Below are 23,272 nucleotides of genomic sequence, written 5' to 3' on the forward strand. Positions count from 1 at the left end.
CAGTTGATCCTTTCTTCCAATAGACACTACTTTTGCCAGTTCCAAATCTACCTGATGATACTATCCTTTATCTTTCCCCCTTTCCCATAATAATAGTAGTAATAGCTAAAATTTATATAGCATCAATTATACGCCATGCACTGTACTAAGTGCTTTGCAATTATTATCTTATTTCATTCTCATAACAACCCTAGGAGGCAGATGCTATTATTGTTCCTACATTACAGATGAGAAAACTGAGGCAAAACGTGGTCAAGTAACTTACCCAGGGTCACACAACTAGTAAGTGTTTGAGGCTGGATTTAACTCAGATCTTCCTGACTCTAGGCCTGTGTTCTATCAATTCTATACAGTAGAATTTGAGATCAGGCACTTGAGTCCTCTGATTCCCACCGCAGGTGTGATCTGCTACTATGAGTGTTTTGGTTGGGAGTGTCCTCATATATGGAATTGTATTGCATTATCTCATCAGTCTACTTCCTCTCTTTTAAAACCTACTTCAAAAATTAACTTGCTAGCCTAACTTAAAACATAAAAAGATTAATAAGCATTTATTTTCTCCCTGTTCTACCTCTCCTCTACTAAAAAAGAAACCCAAATGAAAAAGAAAAACTTCATTCCCATGTTGGCCACATCCTAAATGTGTGTCTCATTCTGCATATTTAGTTCACCTTCCTGTCAGAAAGTGGGCTTAAGGGGCTCTGCAAGTACTTGCTTGTCACAAAAATGCCATTCCTGATGCTAACAGGCATCACCATTCATTTCTCCTTAGTTTGAAATTTCCACTATTAGTCATTCTTCTGTAAAAACAATGAAAATAGGGGCATCATCTCCAGAAAGTCACTCTTAAAATGCACATGACTTTCCTGAAAGAGAAAGTTATAAAATTACTGCCTTATAGAACTGGGAAGGAGCTCATCTAGTAACTGCTCTTATATTTTTTCTGTGTAACAAAGGAAATGAGTCCTTGGGTTGTAAAACTTTCTCCCTTAGCCCAGGTTATTTTTTTTTTTTTTGGTTAATTTAGATACTGTTGTAGGCCCAGAGAGCTTGAGGTGATGGGGAATCTTAGGATTTAACAGTGACAGGTTTTACCAACAGGGGAATGGAGGCAATGTGAAGCACAGGTCAAGGAGGACCAGTTTCAGTGATGGGGTTCCCAGAATTGGTGCTTGGGAAGTTTGGGGCTGTTCTTCAGTCATGTCGGACTCTTTGTGACCCTTGGGAAGAAGGGGCACCAATAATGAAGATGGGTATTATAAACAAACTTTTCCTGTTTCATAATCTTGTCTAAGTTTGGCCCTGCTCTAACATGAATGATGGATCAGATAGAATATTCAGATTATGAATCTACTCAAAATAAAGGCATTAACTATAACTATGTCCAAGCTGGTCCAAAAGCTTGGACATAGTTACAGTTAATGCCTTTATTCCCTTCCCCTTCCCCTTTCCCTTTCCCTTTCCTCTTTCCTTTCCTTTCCTCTCTCCCTCTCTATCTTTCTGTCTATCTATTTATATAGAAACTGGGCTTTCTGGGATAGAAATACAATAACCACTCACCAACTGATTCTACTACTCATCAGCCCTAGAGCTTTGGCTTGCTCCATTGCTGATCTGAGTCACTTTGGTTTAGCCCATCTTAGCTCAGAACTCTTGAGTTGAAGCAATTCAGCCCTCAGCTTCCTTGTGGCAGCGATTGGCCAAAAATAGGTCCCAGACCAACCCTACTTGGTCATTGTTTGGACCCTAATTGGCTCAGAATGAATGTAAATAGCAATTGTTTCTGTTTTGGCCAGAAATCCTGAGGGATTTCCCCTCCCAGATCAATTTTTTTTGACTAGATAAAAAGGCCATTTTCTGCCTCATTTTTTATTAAATCTTAATCACTGACACCTGGCCATGTAACCCTGAGCAAATTATTTAACCGCAATTGCTTAGGGGCGGCCAGGTGGCACAGCGAGTAAGAGCACCGGCCCCAGAGTCGGGATGACCTGGGATCAAATCCGAGCTCAGATACTTAGCACCACACCCAGAAATAACTGGCCATGTAACCTTGAGCAAGTTATTTAACCCCAATTACTTAAAAAAATCTTAATCACTGAATAGGCATTGCCTCAGTCAAACTGAGACCTGGGAAAGACCTCAGGTTAAAAATGCCAAGGTCTCCCATTGCATCCTGGGCCATCTCCAGTCATCCTGATCTATATATTGGTACTGGACCCAGATGGCTCCAGAGGAAAAAGTGAGGCTGGTGACTTTGTACACCTCTCCCTCACTTAAATTCAATTCACTTGCACGTCATGGTATCACCTCCCTGATGTCATGTCCCTCTTTAAGAACAAAGGACAAACAACAATATTAGCTCTACTACATCTGGTGACTTATTTTGAACATAACTATGACCCTTTCACTAAAAAGTCTGATTTCTTTTTCTTTTGCATACAATTTAAGTTAAACCAGACCAGTTTCTAGAGTCCCATTGAAATTCAGTAACCACAGAACAATTAAAATAATAAAGACAGCTTTTTCCAAAAAGATAATTTTTTCCCCAAGATTCCCAACTTGATTCTAGGCTTACCTGTGTTTGTTAACTATGTGGCTTAGGAAAAATTTGTTATTCTCCCTGTCTTGCATAACTCAGAGAAGTTTTTTGTGAGGATCAAATGAAATAACATATGCAAATAAACTTGTATGCTGTTTTCTTTGGCCAGACCTGAGGTTTGTTTTTTTTTTTTTGGTATAGGAAATTAGCTATCCCAATGCAGATCTGTGACTGTTCTGCAATTTGAAATCTTAGAGAGTTGCATGGGTACACAGAGATTAAGTGACTTGTCTAGGAGGTCACATAGTATATATCAGATGTGAGACTTGAATTCTGGTCATCCTTATTCTGAGGCTAATTTTTTCTCTACTATACTATACTGCCTCTCATGTTGGAAGCATAGGGTATGAAACATAGAGACTGAAAATTTTAGAGTTTTCTCTTAAAGTTTCTGAACATTCATGATGATGATCTTCAATATTACTTTGGATATTCCTCAAAGAACATGCTTATAAACTTATTATGGGTATGTGTCAATATAGATTGTAATCTTTTCTTTTGCTTACATCTATGGTAGGCAGAAATGAAATTTTAGAATCCATTTATACCTGCCTTACTCAAATTTCCCTTCAATTTTTCCCTTTTTCTCTGATTTCTTGCCTCTTTTCCCATAGCTTTCAGCAAACTTTAGATAGTTTTCATGCTGAGTACAAAATTGCCTGACTCCTGAAGTGTTGTATTTAATCTTTAGAGACTGTCTTATCAGCTCTGTCCCTAGGGCTGGTGGGAAAAAAAGATAATCATCAGACTGTAGCTTAAAATAGCCAAGGCACACCTAAGCTTTCCTCCTGAAGCCCCATCCTTCTTATGGGGTTGGGTTACTTGGTCACCCACCCATGGACCAGGTTACCCTGGTGCTCAGGTGACATTTATAGCACTCAGGTTGACTGGGTAACCTATTATTTCCATGACTGAGTATAGCAAAGGGGACGAGGTAGACCCTTTGATCAGGTCTATCAAATCAGGAGAGACTGTGAAGGAGGGTCAAGTTTTAGGCTGATACTATAGATCATAGATTTAGAGCGGGATGGGCCCTTAGAACCCATCCACTTAACCACTTTCATTTTACAGATGATCAAAGGTTCAGGAAGGTTAGATGATTTACCTAAGGTCACAGAGTAATGATAGAGGCATTATTGGAAACCAGGTCCTCCAACTCCAAATTCTGCCCTCTTTTCACTGAACCACACTGATTCCCAACTCCTCTTTCATGAACGCTATTCTCACTCTTGGTTTCCCACCTTTATGCCAACATGCTGTGTCTGCAGAGTCAGAATCATATAATCTCTGAGTTGGAAGGGATTTCGGGTCAAATATGTACTAGAACAAAAATTTATTCAGGTTCAGATATCTGAAAAGTGATAAGCCTTAAAGACCTCTACTGATGAGGAACTATTACCACCAAGGCAACCTTTTCTATTATGGGTTTCCTTAAGTTGTTGGGAAGATTTTTTTCTCTTACATGAAGCCTAAATTTCCTCTCTATAACTTTCATCCATTGTTCTTAGTTTTCCTTCTGGGATAAAGCTAGTTATACACACATATGCAGATGTGTGTATGTTTGTGTGTGTGTATAGACAGGTAGATAGTCCAATAATCCTGCTTCTACATGGCAGCTCTTTAAAACTTAATTAAAGCCAGCATAGTTCCATTTTCACGCTGAGTTCCTCTCTTCTCCAGATTAAACATCACCCTTTCCTTTGAAGGCTGTTACTAACATGGCATAACCTCTAGGCCCTTCGCCTCCCTGTCGTTCTCTTCTGGATACTTTGCAGTTTCCCCACATCTTTCCTAAAATATAACTTCCTAAACGGAACACAAAATTCCAGGTGTGGTCTGACCAGGTAGAATACAGCAGGCAGAACTATAACCTTCCCATTCTTAGACAATATTCCTAATCTCAATTTAAGTTTAAGATTACATTAGGTTCTTTTGGCTGTCATAGCAAACTCTTGACCCATATTGCGTTTGCAATCCATTAAGATCTCCAGGTCATCTTGTGCTTGTGAAGGTGATTTTTCTGAACCTACATAAAACTTCTAATACTTATTCCTATTAAATTTCACCATATTAGAATCAGACCAAAGTTCTATACTGTCAAGATTCTTTTGGAATTTTGTTCTGCCACCCAGTGTGTTAAACTATCTCACTTGGCTGGAGAAGCATGTCATATTTTATGCCTTCATCCATGCACAGTGTCTTTCCAATTTTGTTTATCTGTTAAATTAAAATACTACTAACGTTTTACTTAATAAGATATTAATTCTAACAGGTTGTTTGAATTTTCTCTCTGTGATTTCATTGACATAGGGATCTCTGGTGAGAAGATTCTCTACCAATGCAGACCACCAACTGCTCTGTATCATACAGTCTTAAACAGCTGCCTGGGGTACTGGGGGCTTAAGTAACCTGCCAGCATGTGTCAGGGATAGTGCTTGAACTCAGGACTTCCTGACTTTTGAGGCTGATTTTGTCTGGTACATGATGCTGCTTCTCTATGTATTTCAATTTTTATAGACTAATTTTGCAGACTGAAAAGTTTTAAAGGAGGAATTTCAGGCATCTTTCCAGTGGATAAAATATTTTGGGGCTTTAGAGACCTTCTAGTCATTCCATACAGACATCTTCCTAATCTACTTTCTCTTAAGGATAACCCTACTTGAGACTGTTAAGCAAATGTGGTATTTTACTTCTTCGGATTCCTGACTTGAATTGAACTCTGGTTTCCTCATTTTAATTGAGCAACTCTTCTGGTGATAGCTTTATTTTTATACTTTAACTATTTTTCTACAATCTTTAAAAAAGAAATTATACACTAAGGGTAATAAATACAGCTTAGTCATTTATTGAATTGATGTGTGAAAGGCAACTTCCCTTGATTCTTGACCAAGCTCCTGAACTAGTAAGAATGAATGGGAAAATAGGCAATCATACCTTTTATTTTTAATTTACACACAATTCTATGTTATCTGGTTCAAATCTAAAAACACTTTTTCCCTCTTATAGATGAAAGTTCATAGTCTGTATTATAGTTATTTTCATCACTGCTCAGAAGGATTTTTATTTTCTTCCAGATTCCTAGCAGAATTATAGATGGTAGTTGAGATTTCTAGAAGTTTGGCTACTATATTAATAGAGTTATTACTGTACATATGAAGGTGATTATATATTTTCAAATAGGATAACCCATTTGAAAACTGACAGATGAGAATTGCCCAAATACAGAGAAATACTTGATTCATGACTTAACAAATGATCAAAGTATTTAAAATTGATTTTTATTGAGTTTGAAGGTACAGCAAAACTTGATTTAAAATAAATTTTTGAAATTTTAAAAACTTTATGGAGCTTCTAAAATTAACAATCATTTATATGAATCCAATTTTATTTTGAATACCATCTTATCACAATTCTTGAAGGATCTTTCACACTTACTCTTTCCCTCTCAAACTTCTTTAATCTCTTCTCCAATAACTACTTTTCTCTTGCTTTTAAATGTACATATGTCTCTCCTATCTCGAAGATCTTTGTTTTATCTTCTTGCTTCATTTAATTACTATCTTTTCATGTTTATTTGGCTGCCAAATTTCTCAAATAGTGAAGGATACAAGCTGCTTTCAATTCCTCACATTTCTTCTCCTATTTTCTGCAATGTCTCCCTTCCACACAATTTCAATGAAGCTATTTAAAACAAACAAACCTAAAAACCAAAACTCTAATCTCATGGTATTTTGTTCTATTATGCACTTATCACATTGTAACTGACATTACGTTTATTTGTTTACCTGTCTCATCATCCTTATTAGATTATAAACTCTTTGAAATAGAGACTGTAATGAACATAACTGTTTTCCAACCAGTGTTAGCATAGCAACCATTGCATACAGTATGTACTCATCGAATGTTTGCTGAAAGAAGGAGTAAATATTGAGTCATCTTTGACACAGCTTTCTCCTTCAAATATAACCAGTTAGTCTTCAATACCTATTCATTTTGTCTGGGAAATGTATTTCATATTTAACTCTTTCTTTTCATTCTCAATAGTACAAATTTCTGTCCCAGGCACTTATCACCTCATGCCTATATTATTCATAGCTCAACACCTTGACTCTAGTCTCTATCTTTTTTTTATAAGAACAATTATGGCTTTCATTGTGTCATTTCTCTGTCTCAGACCCTGCTGTGAATTTTCTACCTCACTGGCATGCTTATAAACATTTCTATGAACTTTTCAGAGGATACAAAGCTGGAAGGGCTAGTTACTACATTGGATAATTCAAAGAATTATGGGAAATCATTATAATGAAAATGAATAAGGATACAAATAAAGCACAAATGAATTTTGTTTAGAAAGAAAAAAAATTAAATCTAATTTAAATAAATGGTTTGACAGCATTTTTGTGAAAACAAAACAAAAGTGATTTGTTGACCACAATGTTAATGTGAACCAACAGTATAACCTTCACATTCTTAGGCAATATTCCTAATCTCAATTTAAGTTAAAGATTACATTAGGTTCTTTTGGCTGCCATATCATACTCTCAACACATACTGTGTTTAGCTAACATTATTAAAATGTAATGTTTAGCTCAAGAGAGGTAAGAGTTTCATTGTTCTCTATGGCAATCACATTATATGAAGCATATTATTTCAATTACTGGGCACTATATTTTAAGAGTGATACTGCCAAAATGGAAAGATACCAAAAGAAGATGTGCAATCTGATGAAGGCAATGAGGTAAATGAGAAAGAATAGCAGACTTGCAATCAGTAAAGTGAGAGTCTAATCCCAGTTCTGTCATTAACTAGTTGTATATTCTTAGCTGAGTTATTTAAGCTTCATAGGTTTCAGTTTCTTCTGTAAAATGAGGGAGGAAGCTGCACTAGGTGCTTCTTTAGATTATTGTCCTTTTCTGTTCTGACATATCCTGTTCTAAAATCCTCTATTTGGCTTTCAACATCCTCCATTATCTGTTATTATTCTACTTTTGCAAACTTATTTTCCAAACATACTCTATGTTTCATTCATACTAATCTTTCTCTCTTGCTATTACATTTCCCACCTCTTTGATTTTGTTCATTACATTTCCCATCACCTAGTCAATTCCTCACTATTTTTTAAAACCCAACTCAAGTATCATTTCCTCTATGAAGTTCTCCCTATCCAAAGTCCTTACTGAGGGCTCCCTTCTCTGAACTCCTATAACATTTACAATCTATATATCACAGTTTGGTTCTTAATTATACATTGTTTTGAATTATTTTTTATTTGTTTCATGTGTAGATTGCTTCCTTTGGCAAGAATGGAGGCTGTTTGAGTATAGGGGTAGTCCTTAATTTAGTATATTAATTTTTATATTATCAGCTGAAATATTGATTCAGAGAAAATGCCACTAAGAAAGATTACTTAGGGAGAAGACTCAAGCCATTAACTTCTAAATTAGAATTAAAATTTTTATTTGCAAAATTAATCACAAATTTCTTCCAGAAGCTTACCCTTACCTAACTGATACATGAGATAAGAAATAGAGAACAAATTTTACCACTCAAATTTTCTTTGGATTATGATTTGTCCATAATTAATGTACAGTTATGTTATTTCCTATTTCCAAATGATAGCAGTCACTGGAAATCTTACATTACCTCATAAGGTTATTAGTAAAGTCATTTGTAAACCTCTTAAGAACCTTATAAATGTGAGCAATTAATAAGGATAATAAATTCATAGCTAAAAATTACCTAATTAACTAAATAATTAGCACTGAACTAGTGATCTCATTGGCATAGGGAACTCCTAGATGAAGAAACTCTCCCTACCAGGGCAGAATGACACCTTTTTTGAAACTTATAGCATCAGAGAATTGCCAAGAGTACTGAGAGGTTAATTGACGTGTCCATAGTTACAAAGCCAGGATGTGCAAGAGACAGGACCTTAACTAAGATTTTCTGTTCCAAAAACAGCTACATCACCACACTATATTTTCTTAATAATAAAACACTTTTTGTATTATTTATAATAAACAAAATGGTGTAGAAACAGAATGAAATATATATATATATACATATAAATATAAATATGCATATGTATACATATATTGTCCCTGCCATCTTGTCTGTTACTTGATTTGTCCTGAAAAGCCTACCAAAGATGTGCTTATAATGCAAAACTTTTATCTAATTATTGGAAGTAGTTATTTTATCTCCATCTGTTCAACAGTCTGTAGAACTAATAAGAGAATAATAGCAAGATAGTAACTTGTTCCCCTACATGAATTCTACTGAAAAAGATGAAAAGAACCCATAAAAATCATTAAAATGTTTGCTGATTTGAACCTTATTGTGAAGCATATGACTTGCAGGACCTTCAGAGGCTATCTAGTCCCATCTCCTCATTTTACCGTTGGGAAAACTGAAGTCTAAGAGGTTCAACGATGTGTCCAAAGTCACAGAGCTTGTAAGCAACAGAATTCCTCTAGCTCTAGTCAGTGCTTTTTTCCCTAGTCCATGCTTGTTATAAGACAGTTGCATACTAATGATTGTTGCACAACTTAAGTATTAATAATAGTAAAAAAAAATCAATAAATTGCAGGCTATTTTAAAATAGATAATTAGGAGAAAATTATTATTTATGTGGTTTTCCTAAGTAGTGGCAAATGATCAAAATTCTTGCAGCTATGTAGAAAAGGAGTTTCAGTTTCTTATGTTAAGAGATGAGAAATAGTTTTCTTGTGATAAAGAATGCAAATTATTAATACAAGTTCAAATATAAATCATCACATTACATTATTTACTAAAAACTACTATATAGCTATGCAATTATCACCAGAAATCCACACAAATTTCAAAGATTAATGCCTCAGTGGAATTTTTTTGTATTTTACTTATTAAAATACCTCAATAATTAATGTGTGGCAATATTGCTAATGAGCAACAAAACCTCACTGTATCTCATTTAAAGTTGGCACCTTTGCTGACAGTTAATACGATCACGAAACTTTGGGCCAGCAACTGAATAGCAGCCCTGGGCTTTTAGTAACTGACACCATTCCATTTAGGATAGCTCCAGAAAAAGCTACACGTTAGAGAAATAGTCAAATTTTATGGTTGCTGGTTAGAAAAATGCATGAGTTCCTTTTTTTTTGGTTCATAGGAAGGGAACAAAATAAGAATGAAGCCAAAGCACAATCATGATATCGTAAAAAGAAGAGCTGGATTTGGTGTCAGGAGTTGGATCCTGGCTCTGCCACTCACTGGCTGGCTTTGTGCGAACAAGTTTCTTAACATTTCTGAGCCTCAACTGCTTTATTTAGAAAATGATAATATTAGTGGCACTATGTCAGAGGGCTGCTGCCTTAAAACAGTATATAAAAATGAGATGCTACTTGTGTCTTACACGTCCACTGCATGGCTACTGCTCTTCACAGCAGAAACTGAGCACTGTATTTTTTGGATCCCCAAATCATTCCCACCAATATTTCAAATCTGTCATTTAATTAGCATCTGGCCTCTTCACTCATGAAATTGAGGCCATTTGAGGTGAGTCCCTATCTCAAAACCTCTTGACCTCATCCCCCACACTCTCCACCAGTTTTACTGTACCTTCTCAAGTCTCTGAAAATAAAGTGCACTTTCTCCTTGGTAAGAATCAACCCCTCAACATGACTTTAACCCCATCCCTTCCTGTCTTATCTAGCAGATTTTAACCTTAATAATTCACACTCCCCCTTAAAATCTTCAACCCTTCTCTGTTTACTGGTTCTTTTCTTATTGCCTTCAAGTATGCCCACATGTCCCCGAAACAAACAGACCAAAACAAAATCTTCCCTAAATTGTAGCATACCTTTGAGCTAAATACTCTATATCTCTCTTCCATTTCTTAGCTGAAGTCCTTGCAAAAGCTGCTATACTTACTTGGACAACAGATTCTATAGGGACAACTACAGTCAAATCTATTACCTTTCATGTCTATCTGCTGTCCTTTCAGTTCCATCTTTAAATACATTTGGAATGTCCTGACTTAAGTTGGTCTTATATCAAGCTCTCCAAAGGCTCTAATTTTTTCACTATTTTATGAGAAAATATTTGTGCTGATCTTCTTTCATTCTCCTCTGCAATAATTTTCAAATGACCTCACAACTCTAAAGAAGGGGTTGACAAACTGAAAAGCTCACAGCCAAAGCTGACCTGTTGCCTGTTTTTTTTTAAGGTAGGCTGGATTTGGCCTGCAGATTACCATTTGCCATCTCTTGCTCTAAACTGTTGCTGCTACCCTCATTTGCTATGGTCCTTTACTTAGATAAAAGATTGTGTTTGTTGTTTGAGTGGTTTCTGTGTACTTTTGATTTCCATATTGTGACAACTATTTTATACTGATTAAAGTTGCCCAAGAAATGGTGACAATCAGAGTCAATGTCTTTACTTCTATCAATTTACCAAGTCAACAGTTTATTTTGATAGGTTAGCTTGGAGCAGTTTTCATTACATTAAGTATCTTCTCTTCATTCTTCCTTTTAATTTGGTATTGACTTTCTTTGCTTTAGTCCATTGATGATCTGACTAATGATTATTAAATAACTCCCAGATTGGTAATAATTTTCTACCTGTTAAGATGTTAATTTTAATTTCTGTGATGTTATTTGGTGCTTGCCACATTCAGTGCTGTTTTTGCTGCATTCTGAGAAAAAAAATAATCATATATGGGAAAGAGGCATCTGGGTAATCCAGAGGGCATCTGGCCTTCAATTCTTAATCTTTTATCATATTTTCCAACATATGTTTTCCAATTCTGCCATGTCCACTTTCACATTGAACACAGAATATCAATGTTGCTTTGATGTGAAGAATCATGTCAAATCCATATATATTTTTATTCTTTCTTCTCAGTGACAAAAAATGGTGCATAAGTGATAAGGATATCAATTGTGGTTGCAATAACTAATATAAATTGAAATGATCAAGTGTTTTCCCTTTTTAGGCTGATTTTGAATGCATGATAACACCAATTCTTCAAACTATTTTATTCACTACTCTCTGAAAAATCTGGGAGCTTTTAAAAAAATTTAGCTATATTTTGAAATGTCTTATGATTTCATTTATGGTGAGGATATCAATATGGATGTGGTTTGGCTTTTCAAGTAACATATCTACATATTGATCACTGGACAAAGATCTCACATTTAGAGTACTAAGTAAAAGTACACTTTAAATGTTCTAGTCTGTTGCTGAAATATCTATACTTGAAACCTTTATAGCTTGTTAGAACTTTCCAGAATTCATAACCTATTGGTATAACCTCCAAGAACCCAGGGTTACATTCATACTGCTAAGAAGCTCCAGAGGGGGATGTTACCTGTGAATACTATTCTTTTCTCCACCCTATCTCCCCCATATTACTCAAGAACTAGTCCAAGGTAAAAAGAAAATAATATTGGTATAAACATATTATGTTTTAACATCCAACAGAACTGAGGGAAAACAAAATCTGATTTTACCAAAGGTGTTAGTTTTCAACTTCCTCAAATCCTGGTAAGGCAAGTTGTATCAAATTAAAATTCACAATGAACAGGAATCAATCATACCTGGTATAAGGTGGAAGAGGTAAAGTAATTCTGGTCCACTTGTTGAAAGTATCTGATATAAGAATTCGCTGGAGATGATATCGGTTGCATTCTACATTTGTAGGCAGGCAATCTCTTAGCACTGGATGCCATGACAATCCAAGGTCTACTGAATATTCCAGTTCAATAGCTGAAAATGGCAATGTATATAATGAGCTGACATTTTCGATGTCAATATTGTCTTGGTGATAACTTTATATACTGAGACTAATGAATTATACAAGTTTCATATATTTTGATATTGCAAAATTTGACTTGATTTAAGTTACTATTTGTGTAACACAGAATGTAGAACCTAAGAATAAGCTTTATTGGCAACTTATAAAAAGGAGTATCCTGATAAATATAAATATTTTGAATATTTTTAATATGATTTCATAGTTTCTGAATGATTTCCAATTTTATCCTGAACATTATTTGCATTATTAACTTAACATTAATATAGAATTATTAACACTAATATATAATTTTTCCTTCTATGATACAGAATTAACTTTTCCCCTTAAATCTGAATGTACTTAAGTCCACCTGACAAATGAAGTCGATTTATTAAAAATTACTCTTTAAAATAAGAAAACAGTAGAGCCATAATATATTTTTTATGTTTTTTGCTTTTTTCTTTTGGAGGGGGAAGGTAGGGCAATTGGGGCTAAGTGATTTGCCCAAGGTCACATGGCTAGTTTTTTTTTATGTATTAAGTGTCTCAGGTTGTATTTGAACTCAGGTCCTCTTGACTCCAGGACCGGTGCTCTATTCACTGTGCCACCTAGCTGCTCCCACAATACATTTTTATAAAACATTTAAAGCAAGATATATTCAGTATAAACAACTTAAATAGAATATTCTTGTAATATGACCTCCACGTGATGAATAAAAAAAAATTTTCTTTTAAAAAATTATAGTATAAAAATTTGGAAACTCATATTTTGGGATGAATTTGATTAGAAAATCTAATAAGGAATGATGTTCTCAAATATGAAAATGAGTAATTTACTAGAAATCAATACATAGTGAAATATGAAAAATTATCTTCGGTAGAGCAACCCCCATACTCTTCCCTCCCTATATTCTTTGTCCGCTCCTTTGGTATTCTTTCTATCTGGAATGCTATCGTTACATGTCAAACACATGTTTTTTTTCTGTTTCTGATCTGGTCCTGATTTTATTGGTGTAGAGAAGTGTCAGTGAAAAAACTCATTTTTACCAATGTATATGAGCAATTTCTTTGCAACGTGGTCTTAGTCAGCTGTCTATTACACTGAGAGCCAGTATGTGATGTCAGAGCTGGAACTTCAAGGTCCTCCTTCATCTCTATCCATTATGGCATACTGCCTCTCTACATACAATGATTTAAAATAACACATACACTTGATACAAGGCGATCTCTCAAGGGAGATGTGTATTATCAGCATAGTACATGCTAATAACAAGAATAAATTTGCCTCTTTCCTTTTTTGACTTCTCAACAGTGTAGAAGTTTTATTTAGGGAAGAGACTGCCATATTCCTGAAATACATCCATAACTCCTTTAAGCTTTTAGTCTCTAATAGAGCAGTACTTACCGTAACAGGAATCTGTAACAGAGCAAGAGGCTGCAAAGTCTATTTGCAGGAAGGAATCTTCATTCACAGCAATATCTGTGGTGACTACATAACGTGTGCTTGCCTTTTCAATGAACACCAGTGCATCTCCAGTGGAACCACACACTGGCATCTTGGTACCCCCAGGGTGAAGTAGCCACTTTCTGCTGTCCAGGGTGGTGAAATCATCTTCCAAGACTGTATTGCCAGAAATGTTTCCCCCAATGAGAATCTGAAACAGTATATAAAAATAAACCAGACACACGAAAATAAAACAACTGTTCTTTTTTTGGGTAGCCTATTCAAAACTGGCATTGTAATGTACACATGGTGTTAAGGGAATGTTAATAATGTTTTTGTTTTTGTGGTCTGGTTGCCCATCTGGCAAGTACTACTGAAAACAAATCAAAGGAATGACAAAACTACTTAGAGGCTCCACAAGCCAAATTATGCCTTTGGAAACTCTATGCAACCAGGCTGGGAAGTCAGAATTTGGCTCATGGAGTGATTATTTTCCATGTAAAATTACTATTTAAATGTAGTTGTGCCCTGAGGCTCTTCAGTTCCAATTCTTTGCACGGATTATACCATTCGTTAATAGCTTCTTTGAGGTCCATTTGATATAATTTATTAGGTATGAACACAGTCCACAATAAAAAGCTGGGGAGATTTATCTATATTTTTTTTTTCAAAAAGAAGAAGAGGATTTAGGAATCACTGCATGTGGCAGCCAATTCTAATTTGCATATTTTCCTTTTGTACCCTCATAGCCCAATTGATAAATTGCCTACATACACATGGGATAGTCTTCTATGAGCAGGACTTGGGCCTTCTGCTACAGTTTGATTTTCTAGGCTTTAGGCAGTTTGGGAAATCATTAGAGAATTAGATCTAAAAATCCATGGCTAATTTTTCTGGCATTAATTAGCTGTATGATTTTGGGAAATTCACTTAACCTTTCAGGACCTCATCTAGAAAATGAGAGAGTGGGGCTCAATAGTTTCTAAGGTCCTTTCAAGATCTAAAATTCTTCAATTCTCTGGTTCTAGGGTAATTAATTAAAACAATTAAACCTGTAGAAACTGACCTGATCAATAACCCAGGGGCTGTAGAAGTGCCCATTTTCTGATGGCTGCCACCATCGAAGACGAGTAGAGGTAGAACGAGCTTTCAAAGGTATCTCCAGGGCAATGTACCTGCCGACATTGCTGGAATTACTGAACAGGAATTCTTGCATGAGGCTCCAGGAGAGACCTCCATTGAGTGAGTATTGTAGCAGCACAGGTTGGCTTCTGGGGTCTGGAACTCCTTTACCACATCCAAGTCTCATGAAGAACTGTACAAATCTGACATCAATAAGAATTACTATTATGTATTCATTCAAAGACAAATCCACATCATCATCAGAATAGGAATGTGGGGAAGAATGAGATGGAGGGAGTTGATATTGCTAATGAATGGGATTTTTAAATTGTAACCCTAATCATTCACCTCTAACATCAATTTTCTTTTTTAATGAAAATGTATATTAGGAGGTCTAGGCTGACATATGACATACAGGCATCATCTGACTCACAGGTGAGTATGGGTCTGTCAGATAAAATGCTTTAAGAGGGACAATGACACTTTTTGCTTTTTCATAAATATGGGCCTTAGTAGCATCAGAAAAATGTGAATTGTACAAGATGGCATATCCCTACAATAATGAAATTTGATAACTACTGAAAGATATGCTGAAAAAATGGCAATTCTTTTCCCCTCCATGGTCTTCCTTCCCTCCTCAAGCAGAAGAAAGATGAAAAAACGGTCATACCTCATTTTTCCCTTTTGTAGCTCTTTATAAAGAAGGTGATTATTTAAGGAATGTGGAAGTTTGGGACTATGTGTTGCTATTTGGCTGAGGAGAATTTGTATTTTTGCCATTTGAAATTGGGAATATAATCCATCAGCCATGTGTTTTCATATAGTACATCTTTAATTAAGAGTGAATGATATGTTATAGCATATCACAAAGAAAAGACTAGGTGATGTCTAAGAGCCATTCTTAATATAAAATTCCATGATTTTAAAATATAAATTATTTTTGAATATAGACAAGAGGTCAAAAACTATCCAGGAATGATATATTGCTGTTATATATGCCCTTTCCATTCTGGGTAGAAAAGGGTGAATGTATGAGGGTTGCCCAGTCTCACTGGGATGGTGGAGAGAAAGAATACATACAAATTGCTACCTCTCATGGGAGAGTTGGTGGGGTCAACCTTTGCTTTTCTTGATGGCCAACCAATGGCAACCCTCTCAACAGACTGGAAGATGAGAAGTGTGACAACTGTCTGGCATGCCAGTAAACACAGCCCATATGGTAGAATAATAAAATAGAAGAGGACAATAGAATTCTAGAGCCTAAAGAGACTTCTGAGGGTATCTAATCCAACCCTACCAAAATCATCTTTGGCTGGTCTTCTGGATATTCTTGACCCCTTATTAGCTAGACTTTTTTTTCAACTAATTAAGAGATTTATTATTTTTATGTATTTGTGGTATCTACTCATTAATTTAGTATAGTACAGGGTTTTTTTATGCTGGTGTCTGTGAACTTATATATACATACATATATATATATATATATATAGTTTTGATAATATATTTAATATAGAATTGATTTCCTTTGTAATTCTGTGTATTTTATTTCATGCACTTAAAAACATTATTCTGAGAAGGGGTCCATAGGCTTCATCAGCCTGCCAAAGGGGTTCAAGATATTAAAAAAGATTAAGAATCCCTGAACAGAGAAACATATACTTGATGTGCTATATGTATTTATGTATATGTTTATACTCACATGTATAAATAAACATATATACACAGGCATGTTCATGTATATATATCTCTATACACATGTGTATGTGTAAACATGGTACAATGGAGTACCAGTTCTAAAGTCAGGAAGACTTAGATTCAAGTTGTGATACATACTACTTTTGCCACCATGGGCAAGTTAATTAGGCTCTCAGTTTCTCTAGGTAACTCTCAAAAATTATAACTTGCACGTTATTTACCAATCTGCACCAACAAATCAAATAACAAGCATTTATTAAACACAAAGTACATGTTAAGACTGGGCTAAGGGCTGGGGATGTGCAGACAAACCTATATCTATATGCTAACGTTTATATGATACTTGAAAGTTTGAAAGCACTTTACTTGTTATCTCATCTGACCCTCAAAGCACCTCTGGGAGGTAGGTGCTATTATCATTCCAATGTTACAGATAAGAAAACTCAGCCCCATCAAGGTTTAATGATTGCCCAGGGTCACAAAGGCAGCATGTTTCCTAACTTCAACCTCAATACTCTACTTCAAAATTCATCTGCTTCTTTATTCCTATCTTCATGTTTAAAACATAGCAGTAATGATAAGGACCTGTGACTTTGTTAATATAGGGAACTCCCAGGCAGGGAAATTCCTTGTACCAATGCAGGTCAGGATTTCTGTGACTTATAGTCTCAAAGAGCTGCCTAGAGAGCACAAGAGGTTAGGTGACTTGTTGAGGGTCACGTCGGTCAGTTCGATGGCACAGTGGATAGAGTGCCATGTCTGAAGTAAGGAAGACTCAGCTTCCTGAATTCAAGTCTAGTGTCAGACACTTACTAGCTGTGTGACTCTGGGCAAGTCACTTGCCTCTGTTTGCCTCAGTTCCTTGTTTATAAAATGAACTGGAGAATGAAATGGCAAACCACTTCTGTATCTTTGCCAAGAAAACCCCACATGGGGTCACAAAGAGTGATCACACACTTGAAAAACAACTGACCAACACAAGGTCACATAGTTTCTGGCAGAGACAAGAATTGAACCTAGGTCTTCCTGGGATAGGGGCCAGCTTGTTATCATGTACTAGCCATGTTGCCTCTCATACAAAACACATGCAATACAAATATATAATAACATTGATGATCAGGCGAAGCTTCTGTTATTTTAGTGGAGTGATGAAGGAAAAGTAAGGATTTTAAGAGGAGGGATTGAAAAGGGAGTACATTCTATGCTTCTACAAAGGTATGGAGACAGTGATGGAATGTTATTGGTGAGGAAGGCCAGTGTGGCTGGATCATAGAGTGTAAAGCAAAGCCATATCTGATAAGCCTGGAGGGGTATGTAGCTTGGGTCCAGGTTGTAAAGTGATTAAAATGCCCTTGTCCTTGAGGACTTTGTATTTGATTCGGGAGTCACTTAGATTTGTTAAGTAGAGGTGACACAGTTAGACTTGTACTTTCAGAACATCATTTTGGTAATTGTGAGGAGAATGGACTGGAGAGGGAAGAGACTGGAGGCAGGAGGACCAAATAGAAAACCACTGTAGAAGTCTAAGATAAGATGATGGCATGAATTCTGGCAGTGGAAGGTGTTTCCATACACTGATGAAACCTGAATTTTAAAAATGTAACCTTAGGAAAGTCACTTATCTGGACTTCAGTTTCTTCATTTAGATGGTTTTTAAGGTGCCTTCCAGTTCTAATATGGTTTTGAGTTTATGATTTGTTACATAATCAAAAAATTTGACATAAGAACTTCCTAGCATATACTATATATGCTATATTTAATAAAATGTCACACACTATATCTTACATATTTAATACAATTCAATAAACACAGGTGTATATATGTGTGTATATATAATTATGTATATATGTGATGCATATACACAACATATCAGATCTATCTACCTGTGTTTGCTATATATATTGTATCCATATCTCTGCTACATACTGTGCCTATATATGTATTATATATCTCTAGTCTACCTGTGTTTATTATGTATTGTATTGAATATGTGAAACATACATACATACACACACATATATGGGCTTTAGTAATCTTACTAGTACCGTTGCATGAAACCAAACTCTATTATTTATTTAATATTTATTAAATTTTTTTAACCTAATTGTTTTGTTGAGGGTTTTTAATGTGGAAGACTTTGGGTAAAATATATTCAAATCTTATCAAGATGTGCCACTGAGATGAGACAAACTTTTGACAGTGGACAAACACAGGTTGGATTACTTAGTTGGATTACTTACTTTTACATTTATAAATGTGAATGTTTTATTGAAAATATTTTTTTGTGGTCAATGTTTGTTCTAGAAATAGAACATAATAAAGATGGGGAAATAATATTATTTAATACTGGCCTATCTGTAAACTATTATTGCATTAAGTCCTTGGAAGAGTGTCATAACTTATCATTTAGAGTTCTCAGTAGGTAATGATAATGTGAAATGAAAATCAAGTACAAATGAAAAAACTAAGAAAACTTGCTTCCTATCAATTGTTCTTATTAACTGACAAGCAGAAATATGTATTCTGAGAGGCATAAAGAAATTTATTATACAATCAGCAAAAAACTTAGGCAAAATAATATAAATACATTTCTCTACAGTAAGAGATTTGAGAAATCTTTGAATTTTTTAAATTGGGTTTTTCACTCATTTTCAAAGACATAGCATATATGATTACATTTTACACATGTTAGACTGACTGCCTTTTAAATTTTACTTGTTAAGTTCTTGGCACATTAAGTGATCAAGAGATGAGCATCATGTCAGACATAACCCTCCATGCAAGTTTTCATGTTTGTTTCTGAACAGTTGTGCTCCATTTAGAAAATGACTGGTTAGGATTTGTTAGATCATTTGAAACAAATGGTTGTAAAAGATGAAGTTGAATTTCAGATGTTTTTAACTTAAACTGTCAATGACTGTAAATGCTAAATTGGCTATGAATGCAGTTTGATGATATGTCCCATTTCAACAAAATTTTACATTAAGCGTATTGTACAGAGTGAAGAAATTCAAGTCAGATGGAAATTTGTTTATTGTGAAAGCAGCACCAGCCATATAAGGAGATGTGATGATAGCTGCCTGACTACACTTCAGAAGGATGACCAAGAATAAATCAAATGCTTCCACTTCATGTTCATTTCTGTTAATACAACATGGTAACTTTAATCAATGAAGCCACGTCTGTATTTTGATCCAGTTACTTCACAGATCTCCTTTGGTATGAGAAAAGAAATTAAGATAGGCTGTGTTCTAAAAGATTTCTAAAAGAGAGATAAATCATTTCCCAACAAAGGCCCTATCTTAGCAATTCCCTTCCTCATCCTGGCTTGATTATACTCTATTGAAAAATATTATGCAAAGTATAGAAATAATTCTCAAAGAATTCATCATAGCACTTTTAGCGGTTACCTGGCCTGTGACAAATCCAAGTCTCGAGTCATTAACATGCGTAAGCCATCTTCGTTGAAAAAGAGGTTGTTTCCACTGGAAAGGATTCCACATTTCCTAGATGGCTTTCCACCACTCACTAACAAGAATCTATCAGACTCCAGTTGTCCTGAAAAAATGGAAGATGTATACATCTTTATCCATATTCCAAAAATAGAATAATCTGTATTAGGGAAGCAATGTAAATAAATTATCAACTTTTTAGGCAGTGGGCTTTTGAATGTTTTAAATCTCAATGTACCTAAGTCATAAATGTTATTGGCACATAACACTGTAAGTTGGAAAAAAGGTGCTTATCTGCACTGGTAATGGGAATTTCCTAAACTTGGGGTTCCCAATCCCAAGGAAATTGCAACTTCATTCCCTATCTCTATCAAATTATTCCTCATGCTATAATTTGTGAGTACACAAGGCTGATGTGCTCTTATCTCAAGAGAACATATAGCTTAAAAAATAGGTACCTTCTCTCTCCTACTAGCTATGTCTGTTATAAAGACACTTCTTACTGAAAAGTTGGTTGAAGTCAGAAATAGCAGAGGATGGAGTGATGTTTCTTTGTTATTTTTCATTCTCCACTTTTATTTAATTAGGGCTAGGACTGATTCTTCTTTCCCTCTTCCTTCTTCTATCCCTCCCTCCTCTGACAAAGACACAAATTCTGTACAGTCAGTTCTCATACATACAGAAATCTATCCTGTAGGTTGAATGGGAAATTGGCTGTTTAGCTTTAACATTTCTTAGTGAGTGAATGTTGTCTGTTATCACCAGATCTGAATTTTTCCCCCTAAACACTTGTCTAGTTTCCAAATGTAGATACCAAAGTATATAGGGAAGGAGCAACTCAGTCTTGTTTAATGGATTAATAATGACACAGTTAAGAGCTTACATTTCTGGTACTTGGTCCACTCCTTTCTCCTACTAAATGACTCTTAATTTCCATTTGGTAAAACTTTTTGCTAATGAGAAATTACACTCAACATAGATAGAGGCCTGGCAGAGATAAGTCTCTAATTGCCAAGCATCATTGCAGAGAAACATACATTACTCATGCTAATAATGCAGAAATAGTGATCATGGATAACTGAAATGAGAAATATGAGAAAATATATATTGTCTTTTCTGACAGACAATGATTCTGTAGTGCCAGGATTAAATGACATAACAGATTCTCTGATCAGATACTTCTGCTGGTCAGGACATAAGTGTATTCATATATAGGCACCGCACTGAGTATGTTGAAAAATTATGGTGTATCCAGAGGACAGCAAACCAGAATGATAATAAATTTAGAAAGCATATCATTTGAGGAAAGGTCAAGTGAAGCAGCTATGTTTAGCCTGGAAAAAGGATTTAGGAAGGAAATGATGACTCCCTTAAAATATTTTAATGTCTAAAAGAAGTAGAATTATTCTGTGTTGATTTAAAGGGCAGGAGTATGATTAGTGAACAGATACTAGGAGACATAATAAGGGAAGAATTTCTAACAATTAGAGTAGTCAGTAATAGAGCAGGCTACCTATTAAAAGGAAGCTGGATTATCAGGGATATCATGGAAAGAACCCTTGTATTTTGTATGTGGTAAGACTAGATGATTACTACAGTCAACTCTCAGATTCTGTGAAGGGATATAATAGAATTTGAATAGTTAATAGTCAAGGAAGCATTCTTTCTAATAGCCTATTGTTTTTAAAGTAAGCTGGATGTTATGATAGTAAGAATTGGATAGTAAGAATTATAATAACAAATTATTAGAAAGTTTCATAGTTCATTATATTTACTTTCAAATTGCTATAATGTACCTGATCTCCTAAAATTTAAATTCCTTTATAAAGCAAACATACATAGGATCTGTGATTAAAGAAAAAAAGTCACCTTCAAAATCATCCTTGAGAAAATCAGAGTTTTTGGTACTTATTTTACAAGTTGGGCCTGAGTACCCAGGATCACATATACACTTGGTTCCATTGATACAACTCCCATGCCCATTACACATCTCCTCACATTGTGGACCAATATAGACATTATCAATGGCCCAAGTCACTGGCTGAGAGCTTGCAGGATAAAATCCCTGATACCATCTGAATCGTACAGATCTGGAAAAGAGGTAAATGTCATTCACAAACTAATAACTGGAGAAAGATAACAGAACATATCTGGTCAATAGCACTCTGGTAACAATGAGCAGCTCTTAACTTCTGCTCACACTTCATAGTGAAGTAAACACTAACAATGAAAGCATATAGATTTACCATTCATTTTAACTTTTATCATCACTTTATAGGTTTTGGTTTGCAAGATGACTGAGCCAGAGGCTATTTGAAATACATTATCATAAAAATACTTTGCATGTCATTTGGGCAAGGTGCCACCAGGTAGTGCCTGGGCTATGCAGCTAGCTTTCCCCAGGCATGTTTAAGCAAGTGAAAGTTGCTCACCTTTTTAATCAATTATCCCTTTCTGCCATAAAAATAGAACTCTTTATAAAGATAAGTCAACAAGTACTATTAAGTGCTCACTATGTCAGTAACTGTTAAGCACTATGTATAAAAATTAAGCTAAACATAAAAATTAAAGGACTATGTTTTAGTGTATTTATAATTATAAGCATGTTCATAATTATAATCAGGATTTAAATGAAATCAGGTACAGTTAAGTTAGTTTTCTTTTAGATATTCTAAATTATCTAAAAATCTAACTTCACTCTACTTGATTTGAGATGAACTAATACCCTGAATCCCCTAACTTGGAGATAGAGTGCCTGAGATTTGTCCACCGCTCCAATCAATTGTAGTGCATCAATTATAGATTTTAGGCAAAAATCCATATGATTCCCAAAGCGTAATTTGATTTCAATGTGTCTTTTTCTTTTTTCTTGCAGGAGGAACTTTGAACCAGCTGTTAACACAGTACTCATTCAACAAATTCAACAGGGAATTCAAACAACTCATCCAACAGCATACTCATTCAACAAATATTTATTGAGTACCTATACTATGTGAACACTGTTTTTAGGCCCTTTAAGGAATACAGAGAAGAATAAGACATGTCTCCTATATATACAGGGATCATTTGCTTTGAATAGGGGAAATAACAGAGTTTGCTATTTGTAGGAGAATCAATGGAATTTGCATTTTAGTAGGGGGAATAATAAATATATGTATTTATGCACATAAAATGCATATTTAT

At 35.1% G+C, this 23,272-nt stretch overlaps 1 protein-coding gene across 2 annotated transcripts in view; it reads right to left on the reverse strand.

The window, feature by feature from the left end:
• The window catches only part of LOC138175901 (reelin-like), a 566,655-nt gene that overhangs the window by 58,588 nt on the left and 484,795 nt on the right, over nucleotides 1–23,272 (reverse strand). For both annotated transcript variants that reach the window (XM_069106558.1, XM_069106557.1), the window contains 5 exons: nucleotides 21,959–22,179; nucleotides 20,048–20,195; nucleotides 14,887–15,145; nucleotides 13,782–14,031; nucleotides 12,181–12,349 (listed from right to left, as the gene is read on the reverse strand). In XM_069106558.1, coding sequence (XP_068962659.1) covers nucleotides 12,181–12,349; nucleotides 13,782–14,031; nucleotides 14,887–15,145; nucleotides 20,048–20,195; nucleotides 21,959–22,179 — 1,047 coding nt within the window. The remainder of the gene's footprint in view (nucleotides 1–12,180; nucleotides 12,350–13,781; nucleotides 14,032–14,886; nucleotides 15,146–20,047; nucleotides 20,196–21,958; nucleotides 22,180–23,272) is intronic.

Source organism: Petaurus breviceps, unplaced genomic scaffold (genome assembly GCF_028583685.1).
Source record: "Petaurus breviceps papuanus isolate PSGF00001 unplaced genomic scaffold, PetGlider_PUasm1.0 79, whole genome shotgun sequence".
Taxonomy (NCBI): domain Eukaryota; kingdom Metazoa; phylum Chordata; class Mammalia; order Diprotodontia; family Petauridae; genus Petaurus; species Petaurus breviceps.